The 16334-nt window shown below is 25.5% G+C and overlaps 2 protein-coding genes across 2 annotated transcripts in view; both read right to left on the reverse strand.

Moving 5' to 3' along the window:
* Positions 1-9609, reverse strand: part of LOC100213983 (probable ATP-dependent RNA helicase DHX37) — an 86835-nt gene extending 77226 nt beyond the window's left edge. Inside the window, exons 1-7 of the mRNA XM_065807449.1 lie at positions 9084-9609; positions 6877-6980; positions 6494-6801; positions 3393-3595; positions 2305-2459; positions 2130-2225; positions 731-771 (exon numbers count right to left, since the gene is read on the reverse strand). Of these exons, the coding sequence (XP_065663521.1) occupies positions 731-771; positions 2130-2225; positions 2305-2459; positions 3393-3595; positions 6494-6801; positions 6877-6980; positions 9084-9383 (1207 nt within the window). The 5' untranslated portion in view covers positions 9384-9609. The remainder of the gene's footprint in view (positions 1-730; positions 772-2129; positions 2226-2304; positions 2460-3392; positions 3596-6493; positions 6802-6876; positions 6981-9083) is intronic.
* A 5446-nt stretch (positions 9610-15055) lies between these two features.
* Positions 15056-15814, reverse strand: LOC101241322 (leucine-rich repeat protein SHOC-2). Its single transcript, XM_065808482.1, has one exon. It carries the CDS (start codon positions 15812-15814, stop codon positions 15056-15058), a length of 759 nt encoding a protein of 252 aa, XP_065664554.1.
* Between the last annotated feature and the right edge of the window lie 520 nt (positions 15815-16334).

Raw genomic sequence — 16334 nt, forward strand, 5'->3', positions numbered from 1 at the left:
CGCTAGTTAAATTTCTTTTCTAATTTCCTTAAAGTACAAAGTATAAACATAAGCATAAATAATATCAAAATAATATAATAAATCAAAATTCCAAGATAGATGAGCATTTCAAAAGTATGTTGATAAAACTCTAAAATAGATGAGCATTTCAAAAATGTGTTGATAAAACTCCAAAATGGAAGAACATATCAAAAATGTGCTGATAAAACTCTAAGATAAAGTAACATTTCAAAACTATGCTGATAAAACTCTAAGATAGGGGAACATTTTAAAACTGTGCTGATAAAACTAGAGGAGTAAAAAAAAATTCCAAAAACTTAAAAACTTAATTACATTTTAATTATTTAATTAAAATTATTTTAATTGCTTTTAATAAACACTTTTAATAAATTTATTCAAAAAAACTTTATCAAAGAGTATTATATATCATATTTTTTATTTATATAATTGTGTATTATTTAGAATAAATTTAGCAGTATTAAAACCTGTCTAGGTTCACCACTGTATATATACATATCTATATTCATACAAATAATGTTAAATTTAATAGAAAATATAATTTTTATGTCAAATATTTATTTATAATCTATATTGAAAAACCATAAAGTTTTTGAAATCATTTTTTTTTTCTGTTAAGTTCATTATCATAAAAGTTGTTCTTACAAATCTTGAAATAAAATATTTTAGAATAATGACAGCAATATAACGTATATTAATAAAAAATTTTAACCTGTTATGTTGCCTTCATATCGAATTTGATAAGAAACTTTACTAAAAAGATATAAAATATACACTTTATTAAATCAGTAAAAATCAGCCTTAAAAATATTTTACTATAAAAAAACAATAAATATTTGCTATTCTAAAATACATTTACAAGTAAAATAGGCAACTGCCTATAGACACCAAAAAAAAGGTATATGCAATTAATATTATTTGAAAAATTTTAGAAAGCATAATTTGACTAGTTGAAACTGTTTGAGCCTATTTGTGTCATTTTCAATCTAAGTCAAAATCCTGCAGACTTCTTATCAACAAAAAAGATTTTTACAAACATAAAAATGAAAAATAGCAAATTCATAAAGCCAATTATATTCCAAATGTAACAAATCAATTTGTTGTTTGAAGGCAATAGTTCAACACCACTGGCAGCAGGACAACCTGTTGCTTTAAGAAATTTTAAGAATAACAAAAACTTTCTAGCTGAACACTAGGGGAAAATGTTCAAATTACTAAAAGCATCAATAATATTAACTTTTTAAAGGCATTGGAACTAGTTACAGAACTTTAACTGTCTTTATCTTAAACGTATAGAAAAAAATAGAAATCAGAGAAAAAGAAGTGGACCTTATTAATTACTGATTACGGCTTTAAAAGAAATTGTGATGGTAATGATCATAAATGGTAAAACAATAGATATTCATGGAATAGTCATATACATACTGAAATAAAAATCATTAAAATTGTTATTAAAAAAAAAAACAAATTTGCTATAATTTTTTTTCTAAAATGATTCAAGTTGCATAAATATTATGATCAGATTCTTGTATTGTTAAAAATATCTGTTGGCCTTCCAGTATTATACTAGTGTTTTGCAATAGCTTTGCATAGCAACTATTATGATGATGAACTATTGCATAGCAATAGTTCATCATGGAGAAGTTTTAAACTTTTTATTTTTAAAAAACAAATCCTAAATAAAAATATTTAATTTTTTCTTTCAAATCTATATAAAAATCTATGCAAAAAAAAATTGTTATAACTATATTAAATACTAATTATATAAAAATATTGTTAAATATTAACTATACAAAAATATATGTTAAAATATTTGCTAAAACGAAAATGTTTATCATTTCTTTTTTGAATTTAAAATTCAAATTTACTTTTTAATTAAAAAAATTAAGATGACTTAACTTATAGTATTAAGTATTTTATAGTAAAATAAAGATCTAATACAATTAAATACAAGCTAAAATCTACTAATAGTAGATTTTAGCTTGTACTTAATTGTATTAGATCTTTATTTTACTATAAAAATTTGTATGAACTTATTTTTTACTTTATCTTTAATTATGAAAAAAAATTTTTAGGCTACTTTTCAAAAACTCAAAAAAAGAATACCATGCCTTTCTGGTAAACTCATTTCTTGGGCAACACGCTTGGACATAGATATTGCTGCAACTCGACGCGGTTCAGTAACACCAATCAAACCAGAATGGGGACTAAAAAAAATTAAGAAAAAAAACAAAAAAATTAACAAATGTTATCTTTTTTTTCTTCTTCTTCTTTAAGAAAACATACTTATGAGTTCCATAACCAGCTTCATAAAGAAATTGAGGTACTTGAGTTGTTTTACCACTTCCGGTTGATCCACAGATTATAACAACATCATTTTCTTGAATTGTTTCCATAACCACCTGTTCTTCAGCCAAAATAGGTAGTAATAATCGTGCTGCCTACCAAAACATAAAATTTTATGCCGCTATATACATAATAATTATGCATCTATATTTAAATTAAAGTTTTTTTTTTTTTGTTTTATTATTAAGTTAAAGAATAAAATTAAAGATCAAAGAAACAGTTGACGGAAGACTGTGAAAAGTTATAGGTTTTATGAGTCAGGAACAGATAAAGATGGAAGAGAGTTCCAAAGGCTTGCAGTGCGGGAAAAAAACTAGACAAATTAAAGTTTTTAGAGGGACAAATACAGTAAAAAGATAAGTCAAGTGAAAATGAGTTTTGATTGATGGAACTAGAGGTGATAGCTCCTTTGAGCACAAACCATGATAGTATTTGTAGAAAAGAGAAAGAGATGTACCCATACAACAATGGGAAAGAGGATCAAGCTTGGCAGATAAAGCAGGTCCAACTATGTTTACAATGCCTTTTGGACATTGTCTAGAAGAGAAAGAGCATTATTAGAAGTACCAGTCCACACATGTATATACAGGTACTAATAACAGGTGATGCATTTTGCTTTAATTTATCTTGCATCTCAGTATAATAACAAGTGGTACAAAGCCATCATATTTCTGACCAAGAATGTGAACATTTATCATTAGGAGGTTTTTTTAAGAGGATATAGCTTCTATAATTTTAAGTCAAATGTTACAAAAGTTATTTGAAATTATGAAATTATGCCATCTAAAATATTTTCTTATTTCTTTTGTAACCCACTATTATTAATAAACTTTTACTGATATCAGTTATACAAATCGCAAGAAAATTTCATTATGAGAAAATTGACATGATGATGACTATGGTAAAATTGGCAGAGATACTTGGTACAAGTAATATAAAACTATTTTATTGAATAATCACAAAAAAAAAACTGTAAGAAATTTTTATTATAATTTAAAATCACAAAAAACAAAAAAATTAAGTCTTACTTGAATATCATTGTTTCTGCTTATTTCAACAAAAAGTGGTTTATTTACAGAAGTTGACGCACTTTCTTTTACTATATTGACAGGTGCTGAGAGACTATTTTTAGCTAAATTAATAGGTGTTGAAATACTATCTTTAGCAAGATTCTCAAATGTTAAGACACTATCTTTGACTAAACTAACTGGTCCTTTTATGATATCTTTAGCTAAACAAAAATTTAATTAGTAAATTAATAAACTAAAAATAATTGTAATAATATAAAAATCTTTACAAATCTACATTTAAAACGAAATTTTAATTTTTTTAATTTTTAAATACCAAAATTATTTTTGGATGACTATTAACATCTAATTCAAAAAAAAATTAATTTATAAAATTTAAAAACAAAAGGTCATGCACCAAAACACCTAACAACATGTTAGGTACCATATATTATAAAAAATATTTTTGTCTCTAAGAATATCAAGTTAAGTCTCAAAAGAATTTAAATTTTATAGAGATTTTATAAATAATATATAAATTTTTTTAATATAACCTTTTTAAAAAACATATTGTTGAAAAAAGTCTTTAAAATGCCTCTTAAATTTTTGTTTAAAAATGTTTGTTTACAACAAAAGTTAGAAACAGAAAAGAAATAAAAGAAATGGAAGAAAATAAAATGAAATGGAAGAAGTTCAAGTAAATTGCAACTATATTATTTAAAAATTTTAACTAATGTAATTTAAAAATTTTCAATAGTTGTCAACCAATATCAACACATTTTTTAGTAATTTATAGTTCAAAACTAGAGTTTTTTAATGAAAACATTTCAAAAAAATGCTAAAAACAAGGTTTTAGGAATATTTATATTTTTTGGCTTGGTTGAATAAATAATTGCAATAGTAGTCTAGTGGTAGAGTACTCGCACTATGCTTATTGTAGTATAGTAACTGACAGGGGTTGATATTTGACTGGGGCTGGGTTGGATAAAATATAACCAGGGCCAGGTTTGTGATCAGAGCTGCATAAACATTTATACATCCTAAAGTATTTTTTTTTTATTCAAAATTCATGTTATATTTTGTATATATATGCATATATAAACACCATTATGATCAACATGATCATCATAGTCATCATCATTATCATCATCATCAACATCATCATCATCATCATCATCATCATCATCATCATCATCATCATCATCATCATCATCATCATCATCATCATCATCATCATCATCATCATCATCATCATGAGGCTTTAGCCTTCCTCTTTTATGCTGTTTCCCTAATATAAACAATCTAGAGTATTTTTTTTTCTTAACTAAAGCTCAATATGTAAGGCACTCTCTTCAAACTTCCTTACTTCTACAACAACAATTTTCTACTGAAGCTGCTACCTCTTTACATGCTGATACCTAAATTACTTTAATCTTTTCTAACAATTTTAGTTCGATTCAAACTTTTTCTAATCTGTCTAAGATTATGCCTCCTTTTCTTGTCTTGCTAGAGTCACACCACACATCCATCTGATCATCTTCACATTCAGCAAATACTACACCATATAAATACTAAAGTTTATACAACAATGAAAAGATATTGTATGCCGGCATCTAAATAAATAGCAAGCAGATATGTTTACATCCATAATATGTATGCAAAAAGTGCATCTTGGAAGCTTTTATTCCTTCTGGAATAAAAGTTTTGAAGCATTTATTACTTATCTTCAATTTTAAATCAAGCCTCATTCTACTCCACATTTTTCAACAATCATTTTTTTCATTTTTTTTACAAAAACATCTCTCTAATGAACAAATGTCCTTTTATTATTGCAATAAGCTAATGTAAAAAAGTCCTGTCTGATGTTAAGCTCTGTTATTCTCAGTTTACTGAATCTTGTTATTCTCATCTACTTTACCTTTAATTTGACTCTTGAATATAATGGCCATACTCTTCCTGGCAGTTGAACAGATTAACCTATTGTTAAACATTGAAATCACTCAGGCTTCCAATACTAAAATTAATTCTCAATTAAACACTTCTACAGTTTGTGTTTCAGGCAAGATTTCCATCATAGCCTTAAAAAAGTGTTCTTCAAAACTCTCTTCAATTTTTGCTAAACTTTTAAAAAGTGCTAAATAAGTGGTTCCAATTTTTCAAAACTTTAGAAATCACTTTGACCTCTTCAACTATCCTACAATTAGTCTTCACTCTGTTATTAGTTATATATTATATAAAAGTTATATAAAGGTTTTGAGGTTATAAAATTATTTCTTTTTAACTGCAGTAGTAAAGTTATTCTTGATACCACAAGGTTCTATCTTTGCTCCTGTATTGTTTCTTATGTACAATAACAATCTTCATGAAATCTAAAGTGGTATCAAGTGGCTCTATTTGCTGACGACTCAACTTTATACTCTTGTCTTGACAAAAAATCTTCACTTTTTAATTGCTTAGAACAAGCAGCCAATTTTAAATCTGATCTCTCTTCTGTAACAGCCTAAGGCTTGCAGTGGCTTATGGATCCACAATTTTTGTTAGACAACAAAGCTCATTTATTTACTGCAAAAAAAATGTTGCAACATTGTTGGCATTCCCATATTGACGAATAACAACCCTCTTACCCTCAGACAAAGTCTGAAAGCACATTGCAAATGTAATTAGACCTGCTTTATCTACCAAGCTTGAGCCACTCTCCTATTGTTGCAAGGTTGCATTTCTTTATTTTTTCTACAAATACAATCATGGTCTTACTATTGTAGTATTGTGCTCTACTTGATCCTCTTGACAAACAAGGCAGCAGTCCTGTTTGTCAAGAAGCAGCCATGTTTGTCAAGAGACAGCCATGTTTGTCAAGAAGCAGCCATATTTGTCAAGAGACAGCCATGTTTGTCAAGAGACAGCCATGTTTTTCAAGAAGCAGCCATGTTTGTCAAAAAAAAGCCATAAAAACATTTATTTAATTTTGGAAATTTTGAAAATTTACCAAATTTGGTAAAACCCAAGACTCAGAGTATGGGTTCTTATCTCTTATAGTACAAATATAGATATATTTAATGTATTATGAATATAAAAATATGTAATTACATTTTCAAATAGATATAAATAAATTGCACACCTACCTTCAACATTTTGCAGTTTAATAAAATTTTTGTTTAAATCTTTTGGATTACTTATTTCATTATTATTATCTACATTATACACATCTTTAATTATTTCAATATTTTCTTTTTTAATTTCAATATCTTCTTTACATTCAGAACCTTCATTTTCTGAGTTTTCTTCATCAGAGCTTGATTCATTATTTTCTTTTGAATCACACTGCATAATAAAAGTGGAAGAATTCTCTTTTGATTTTTGTTTCCGATTCCGCCGTCTTTTAGATATAGAATTTATTTCGGCGGTAGAGTTTGATTCAACAGCTACTTTCCTTTCAAAAATATTATTTCTTTTAAAAATAAACTCAAATAAATTTATCAACCATTCAAGCTAATTAAAAATAAACCTTTTTAAGGACTCCGCCTGGCCTATCTTAGAAGTTGATTTATAAAGAGAAAGTTCTTCTTTAGATACTTGCACATTAGCCAATGATGCTAAAATTTCAGCACGCTAAATTAAGAAAAAAGAAAAATACAAACTCTTCCAAGATCTTGAAATTACTTCTTGCATAATAAGATAACATAATTAAACAGTGGAAAAAAAAAATTTTAATAACTAAATAACAAACAAAATTGAACAGTTTCAAACAAAGATAACATAATTTTATTGAAAACTGTTCAAATTGTTAATGAAACAGATTGAAATATAATTAACATAACTAAGCAATTTATTATATAACATAATTTAACTGTTTATGCATAAGAATTTTAATCCAGACATTGTTTATAGTGGAGTGTTGGACACATTGTTTATACAGGTAAAAAAAGAAAAAGTAGAGTTAAAAAATTGTTGTGATAAATCTTTCTTTATTAGACACTGCCTACTAAAACCCTCAATTAATGTATGCATTTAATCAACTGCAGATTATTATTTCAGTATTATGTCATTATGTGATATTTCAAGGGCAGTTTTACACAAATTAATATGCATATATGTATGTGTGTATGTATGCATGCATGCATGCATGTATGTTTGTATGTATGTATGTATGTATGTATGTATGTATGTATGTATGTATGTATGTATGTATGTATGTATGTATGTATGTATGTATGTATGTATGTGTGTATGTATGTATGAATGAATGAATGAATGTATGTATATATGTATGTATGTATGTATGTATGTATGTATGTATGTATGTATGTATGTATGTATGTATGTATGTATGTATGTATGTATGTATGTATGTATGTATGTATGTATGAATGTATGTATATATGCCTGTGTGGTTTGAAAAGAACACAGCGGAAATTTTAATGTTTCAGAAATTTTTGAAAAATTTTTTTTAAGAAAATGTGGTAAAAGTTACAAAACCAAATTTAAAAATTTACAAACATGGTGGAAATGGTGGTTACTAAAGTGGAATAGGTTTGTAGTATTAAGGATTGAATTCCTATAATTCAAAAACTTTTGAGACCCCTTGAGGATTTCATGAATTCAACGGTATATTTAAAGGCTCCATGATTTCTTGATAAGATTTTAAATTTGACACAACTTTTATCTAGCTTTTTGTTTTATCTATTCTATTGTTTTAAACTTTTTTTCTGCCCTTTTGTTTTAACTAGCCTTTTCATCATACCTTTTGTTTTATATAGGCTTTTGTTTTATCCATTCTATTGTTTTAACTAGCCTTTTCTTTTGTTCTTTTGTTTTATATAGCCTTCTGCTTTGGACAAAAATCTATTGCTTTTGTTTTTCACTTTTGGGAAAGTGACTTCAAATTTTTGGTTTTATTTCCTCCATCTTTTATCAAAAAAATTTTATCCAAATAAAAAATTTATCTTCATAAAAAATTGACACTTATTTTGCCATTATTTTAGTATTATCACAAACATTAAAATATACATAATCTGCCAATGAGTTGTTAATGCCACATTAACAGGTTGAATTAAATATAAACAATAAAACAAAAATTATTCAGCAACAAATATTCTTAAAAAGTAATAAAAATATGTAAAATAATTGTTTTTTTTTTAAATTGTTCACAAACATGATTAAATCAGTTTAAAAAATTAATAAAAATCAATGTTAATCATACCAATTTTATCAATAGAATCAATAAAAAAAAAAATCAAAACAACAAAACTATGAACTAAATTTATGTTATACTAAGTTTTTATAAAAAAAAAAGTCATGTAACAAAATAGATGTGATAATAAACATGTTACAAATATTTGAAATTTGTTCCACTCCTAAATGTGTGACAACATTAAAGAACATCCATTTATCTTAAACGCTGTTTATTGTTAAAATTCAAGCATAGCTAACTTAAGGAATATAACCTAAGTTGACATAATATAACTACCAAGTTTAAAAAAACATTGGTAGCTATATTATAAAAATTCAAATAATAAAACATTCATGTAAAAAGTCCATATATCATACAGCAAAAGCAAGTCCAAGAAAATTAAATGGTTTTCAGCATATACAAAAACACAATGTTGTGAGAAAAAAATAGCACTATCTTTTGAAAAAATATGCTTGAAGTAATTACTTCATTTCATAATTAGTATATATGCATAAAATTAATAAAATATTACAAAACAGCACCTGTTCTTTTTTTTTCTTTTGCTCAACAATCTGTAGCAATTTTTTCTTCTGTTTTTTAGTAAGTTTTTTTATCTTTTTTTCATTTGAAGGATTAACTTTTTTAACAGTTTTTTTTTTTGCACTTAAGATCATTACATTTGTTTCATCTCTCGTGCTCTTATATTCTTCATCTTCGAGTTTAACTTTTTTGGCAATCTCAGAAGAGCTTTTTTGCAAATCTTCAATAGACTGTGATGAAATTTGACGAGCTTTTTTATTAAAACACTTATTTAGTTTTGCCATTTCTAATATTTCAAACATTAAAAATTAAATTAAACAAAAGTTGATAAAGAAAACAATGCAGCATCATAAAAATTAAATTAAACAAAAGTTGATAAAGAAAACAATGCAGCATCATAAAAATTAAATTAAACAAAAGTTGATAAAGAAAACAATGCAGCATCATAAAAATGCAGCATCATAAAAACAGTAATAAAATAAAAATAAAATTTTATAAAAACAAACTGAAAATTAAAAATAATTAAAACTGATTTAAATAATAATTAATACTAGATAAATAAACTGATTTAAATAATAATTAATACTAGATAAAAATAGATACTTTAATCATAAAATAAATACTATGATAACTATTGTTAAAAAAAATTACAATTATTATGAAATAAATATTATAAATTTTATAGTTCAAAATGTTGCTACCATAAAAAAAAAAATGCACACATACTCACTTTAGCTGGTTTAGGTCAGCAATGTCACAATACACTTGCACAACTTAAGTGTCGACTTTGCACAATTTAATATTTAAAATGCCAACCTTATTACCAACAGTTTTTTCATAAAATGAAAAAGCCTTTTGCCAAAATGTTCTTTATATTCAGATATTACCTGCCCAAACCCAAAACCTCAGTCAATGTATTAACTGAAGTTCCCACAGATGGTTTTTTCCGAAAAAAAAACGAAACATCAACAATGCTTCACATAAGGCTAATTATGCAAAGATATTAGTTATAGTAATTATAAAATGAAATACTGAATTTAATTCAAAAAATCTTTTAATTTGTTTTTAATTTTAATATTTTTTCTCCACAACTTTCTTAAATAACTGAATATTTTTCACAACTTTTTACTTCCATTAAACAACATTTTTAATAGTAACATTAAACATCCCAACTTTTTTCTATTCATCTATTCTTATATAAAATACTGCTTTTGTATCTGTCCTGGCTTTAAATCCCTAATTTAATCTTTAATAAATAAAATGCTCTTGTATCTGTGCTGGCTCATAAAATGCTGTTTCTTTTATTTAAAAGGTACAAGCCTTTGCCGATATTAATGAACCTTAAATATCTACTTTGAATATTACTTTTTAACTATAAGTCTCTTTTCTAAAGGACTACAACCTTACATTTTTCACAAGAATTTTCACAAGCATTTTTAATAAAATGACTCTTTACTGAAGTCAAGTGTAGTTTTTTACGATGTTTGGTGTCCCCAAACATTGTAAAAAAAAGTCTAATAAAAATAACTATGTTGCCTAATAATTTTTTTTATATGACAAATTTCAATAGGCATCGTCTAGAAAGTTTCTACACAATAAAACAGCAACATAATTAAAATTTTGACTCATTTTAACAACACATCATCCTCTAAGCATCATCCACAAGATCCTCTAAGCTTTTTTAAAAAAAATTATAATTTTGGCCATCAAATATTTTGCAGTATTGATAGTTTGACAAAATATTGTAAACTATTTATTATCTGCTAAATATTAAAATATTTAATAATTTATATATGTGGTTGGAAATCTTTAAAAACTACAAACAAGAAAATATAGACTACATTTTGTTGATAAAGTGTGCTGATTTTATCAAAATTGAGAAAGATTAACTAAGTTCAGGCAAATTTAGGTAAATCAATTAGAACTTATTACATATTGAAACAATTATCTTTGTTGCAAAAGGAAAATTTTTTTTTGATACTTGCAACAAAAACAGTTTCTCTGCATTTCATTTTTTGTGTCCGGATGAATTAAAATGCTGAACAAGACAACACCACATTCAGCTAAATCATTAACACATGCCAAGTTCATTGCTAACTCTGCAGCCACCTGGAATGAACTGATGCTCTACCAATGGGAATAATTTTTGTTGCAATGCTCCTAAATGAATTCTTTAATTTGTTTGGAAAACATTATCAATGATTTAGATAAGATATCTGGATCAGCCAATGGTCCTTGACATATATCAAAATTATTAATTAAATAACTTTAAACACATGATACTGGCAGGCCAGCTACAGCAAATTCCATCCAATTTCATTTTCAAGAAGAGTATATGCACCATTAATCTCCAGGTGTTGGGGAAATTGTATCAAAACACAAATAAATAAGATGTTTATCAAACAATCAGGATTTCAACAATTCAACCACTGCTTTAGCAGCTACCTGTCTAGTCCGAGAAGTCAACTTGGGTACATCAAGAAATTTGGAACTTCCATCTTCAAACAAGGAAAAAGAATAGAAAACCAGTCTTAAAGCTTGCTCTCTACACCAGTGGCAGCAGGAAGCAATTTTCCATTCCCATGAGCAACATATTCCCCAGCTTAAAAGTCAAGGTTGATTTAATTAGCAGAAACTTACAATGCATCGAACTTCTGAATAGTACTGGAGAGGAAGCTAAACAACCTGTTTGACTGTCAACTGAAGCAAGTTTCTAGTCAAACATTGCAGATTTTCAAAATATATTTCTTGTTTGATCCAAAACAACAGCCACTTTTTTTTTTTTAAACATCTTCACTTCCACTTTCCAAATACAATATTATTTTGGTAGCATAAAATGATACAATATTATAAAAGGTAGCAAAATGTCACTTAATTTGAGTAAGAGTTATTGATATTTAAATAAAAACTTAAAACTACAAATTTACAAGTTAAAACTAAAAAAAAAAGGAAAATCTTTTGTTCTAAAAACTTTCAATTTGCATGATCAATGCCTTTAAACTATCACAATGATATAATATTCCATTTCTAGGAGCAAACATCATTTTTTCTTTAATTAAATAACTAAATATATAACTAATATATTTTCCACTTCTAAAGTGGAATAGATCAATTACAAAACAACAAATTGCACACTTGTTGTTTTGTAACAGGCAAAATAAAGCTATTGCAAACATAATTTTTTTTCATAAAAATTAAAATTGGGTTATAAAGTTATTTAAAATAACTAATTAAAACAATTTTTGAAAATTTTTGATTACTTTATTTGATTGCTATTATTATTACATTTTTTTTGTTTTTTATTTTTTGCAATAATTTCTTTTTTTAGTGTACGCTAGACCTCTTCTTCTCACCCTACTCTTTTCAGTTATACTGTTAGAGAGTGAACGATCCGATTTTATATTTCTAGAAATATATTGATGCTGTTGTTGTTATATAAACTTTTTTAAATAATAACAAACTAATGAAAAATAATGACCAACTATCAAAACAATTTTTAAGTAAAATAATGATCATTCATTAAATCATCATTCTTGAAAATAAGACCACCATCACTATTCTATTGATATCAAATGTTAATCATCAAAAAAATATATATATAAATTAAAATATATATAAATAAAAATTAAATATATAAATATTTTTCAAAACAACACTAAAAAATAAGACAGTTGAAAAAATTATGTTAATACAAATAAATTATTTACAAAACTATGCTTTAAACTTAAATATATATATATATATATATATATATATATATATATATATATATATATATATATATATATATATATATATATATATATATATATATATATATATATATATATATACATTCCATATACATATAAGTTTGACACCTAAACTATATATACTATATATACATATATACACCTAAACTATATAATATATATATATAAATATAAGTTTGACACCTAAACTTAAAGCTTGTGGTAAAAAACTGCTCTCAACCACTCTTTGTGTTTAATTAAGACAAAATTAACTACAGTTTATGTCATAACCATTTAATTTAATTGAGGAAACTTATGAAATTTTATATTTTTCTAAAAAAACTGCAAAAGTAACTCCAAGTATGCTTCTCCAGACCTCAAGTACAAAAGAAAAGCTAAGTTTCAATAGCAAAGTACTGGTATGGCTTGCAATTAGTCCTAAAGGTATGACTAGATTAGTAATCAAAAATGTTCACAAATTAATTGGAAGAATCAAGTATTGTTTAAAAAAAAAATCATTCTAGAGGAAGTATAGCAGTTTGCGAGCTTGACTAAAAAAAAAGGATTAAAAGGACTAAAAGAAGATTAAATGCAGTTCGTCTTAAAGGATTATTAGAAAAGAATTGATTAACAATATTAAATGTACATCAGTCCAGCAAAATAATCTTCATTTAATTTTTTTGGAAAAAACATACTTAAACTTTTTTTAAATGTTTAATTGTAGTTCCATTTTTGAGGGAACACCAGTTATCAAATAATTTAAAAAAATCTATTTAAAGTTTTTAAAGATTTTTCTGGTTTTTCTCTAAATTTTTTTTAAATTTACATTTTATGGTAAAAATGAAAGACTATAGTGCTATAAATGCATGTTTAGATGAACAGTGTGACATCACAATGAAATAACCTGCTGCCTGGGGTTAATAGAAGTTTGACAGTGATTGACATAAGGGAGGGGTGGTATAAAATAAACTAATCAATTGATGTTTAAACTTATCTTAAACCTATTTGTACACTTAAACTTGCATCAATTTTAATCATAAAAAAAACCTCTCATTTTCCTTCTATTAAATGGATTTATATATTTTTGTTTGATATTTTATATATTTTATTACATATTGTATTTTTTTTAAATTTGTTTAATAAGATTCTTTTTTGGTGGATAAAAGTTTATTGGAATCTCAAACACCTTTTATGTGAAACCTTTTATTAAGTAAGGTAAAAATCTGACTAAAAACATAACTAATATTTACTTCTTTTACATCATTTGCATTTTTCTGATTTTAATATGATAATTTTTATAAAAATTATTTCGTATGATTTAATCAAATTCATTGAACATTTATACCTCTAATGTATTAACCCTAGATATTAATACAATTGTGATATATTTAATTGATAGATAGATATAATAGTAATATAAATAGATATAAAATAGATAGATATAATTGTGGATAAGAAATTTTTTAACTACTGCTCTTTTATAAAAAGGCAAAGCAAATTCTTTTTTTTATTTATTTATTTCTAATGTGCTTTATATTCATGTTCAACCTATTTTAGAATCATATACCCAAATGAGGAAACCCAATTTTTGAAAAGATATATGTTGATTAGAAAAGGTCTAGAGTTATTGTACAAGAATTATTAGTTAAAGATGTTATAATTCTCATAAAGATTACACTTCAACATTTATTATCTTTATACTTGACTCTCTTGAATGCCATAGAATAGAGTTTGACCTTTTAATAACCTACAAATTATACACAATATTGTTGAAATGATTATTAAAATATGGAGTTCTCTACACAATCACATGATTTATTCATCTTGTCTGTTTAATGCAAATAAAAAAATGTACAATATTTATTTAACAAATGAGCTTTTAGGTAATTCACGCTGATTAACTTTTCTCTCTAGGTGTTACATAAGAGTAATTTCTGTATTACCTGCATCACCTTTCTGTATTTTTCTTTTAATGTAAATAAATTGAATAATTTTATGCTATTAAAAAGTTATAACATTATATTGTCAGAAGTTATAAAATTTATATACTTATTTAAAAAGAATAACCCATAATACAATCAATAATTATTTTTCATCTCTTAATTATTATAACTTTTTTTTTGAATAAACAAATATTGTAACAATTTATTAGCTTTTTAGTAGTATTTTATTAACAATAATATAATTATTGTAAAATTTATTTTATTAGGTTCAATTTTACATTTATAATAAAAATTATATAGTCACAATAACAAACCACTTGATGACATTACTTCAACTGGCAGGTCAATTATCTTGTTATATCTTAAGTCAAGTTTGCTTAATCCGCAAAGAAAATTAGATAATGACTCATTCAAAAAAGTCAATTTGTTATCTTTTAGAATTAATGAAGAAAGTTTTTTTAACTTGGAAATATTATTTGGAAAACAAAAAAACAAGTTAATGCTCAGATCTAAATAAATTAATTTTTGAAGTTTTTCAAATGAATCTGGCACTGTTTCCAAACAATTATTTGATAATCTGAGCCATTTTAATGTTTCTAAACAACCAAATTCTTCAGGCAAGTTTTTAAGATTATTACTGCCTGCACTCAAATACTCTAAATTTTTTAGCAAGCACATACTAGCTGGCATAGTAGACATTTCAATATTGTCAATAAACAAGTATCTTAAACACTTGAAGTTAGCAGTTTCATCATTTATTACAAAAGAAATAGGGTTATGCGACAAACATAAATATTTCAGTTTACTTAAATTTTTAATTCCAGTGGGAAGCATAGAAAGTTTGTTGTTTTCTAAGTGCAATTCTTCTAGATTAATAAGTTTTTCGATTTCTCTAGGTGGCATGATAAGAGATGCATCATTTAGCAGCAATACTTTTAACTTATGCAAATCGCCAATTTCTGGTGGTAATATTACTAATTTTCTATGACTTATATTTAACGTAGAGCTGCCTTCCTCTTTACAAGATTTGATTATATTCGTAACTTCTGTACAAGTCATATTTAGCCTAGTATACTTAGCAAACAAATTAAGTAATAAGGCGCAAGTAACATTCTCTTTTCATTATTGTTTAAACAAAAATACAAAATTAGTTGAAGTGCTAAGCTATTAAGTTTATTTTTTAAGTAACTGTCGAAAAATATTCCAAAACATAAGCACATGGGTTAAAACTAGTTAAAACAGCACCGGACATTGTTTATCTTAAACCATCTAATCGCATGTTCATACCGGAGCCTCTCTTAGCTCGATACGCTAACGGTAACAATGGTTCTGAAAACGTGAAAGGTAACGTATTTTGTTCCAAAGCGAGAGCATTTATCGAATTCAAAAATCTTCAACAGTTTTATTTATCAATTAAAAAGCTTCAAAAACTCAGGTATTTGTGTTTTGATTATTTGAGTCTATCCCTCAATAAGTAAATAATAAAAAATTAAAGATAAAAAAGCTATATAAGCAGTGAATGCGGCAACGAAGGAGAAAGGGTTATGGGAACTATCGAGATTTCAACCCCTTCCTTAAT

Source organism: Hydra vulgaris, chromosome 10 (genome assembly GCF_038396675.1).
Source record: "Hydra vulgaris chromosome 10, alternate assembly HydraT2T_AEP".
NCBI lineage: Eukaryota > Metazoa > Cnidaria > Hydrozoa > Anthoathecata > Hydridae > Hydra > Hydra vulgaris.

Excerpts from the sequence above, each read along its gene's own strand:
- LOC101241322 (XM_065808482.1), bottom strand. The coding sequence starts at position 15,814 with ATGACTTGTACAGAAGTTACGAATATAATCAAATCTTGTAAAGAGGAA.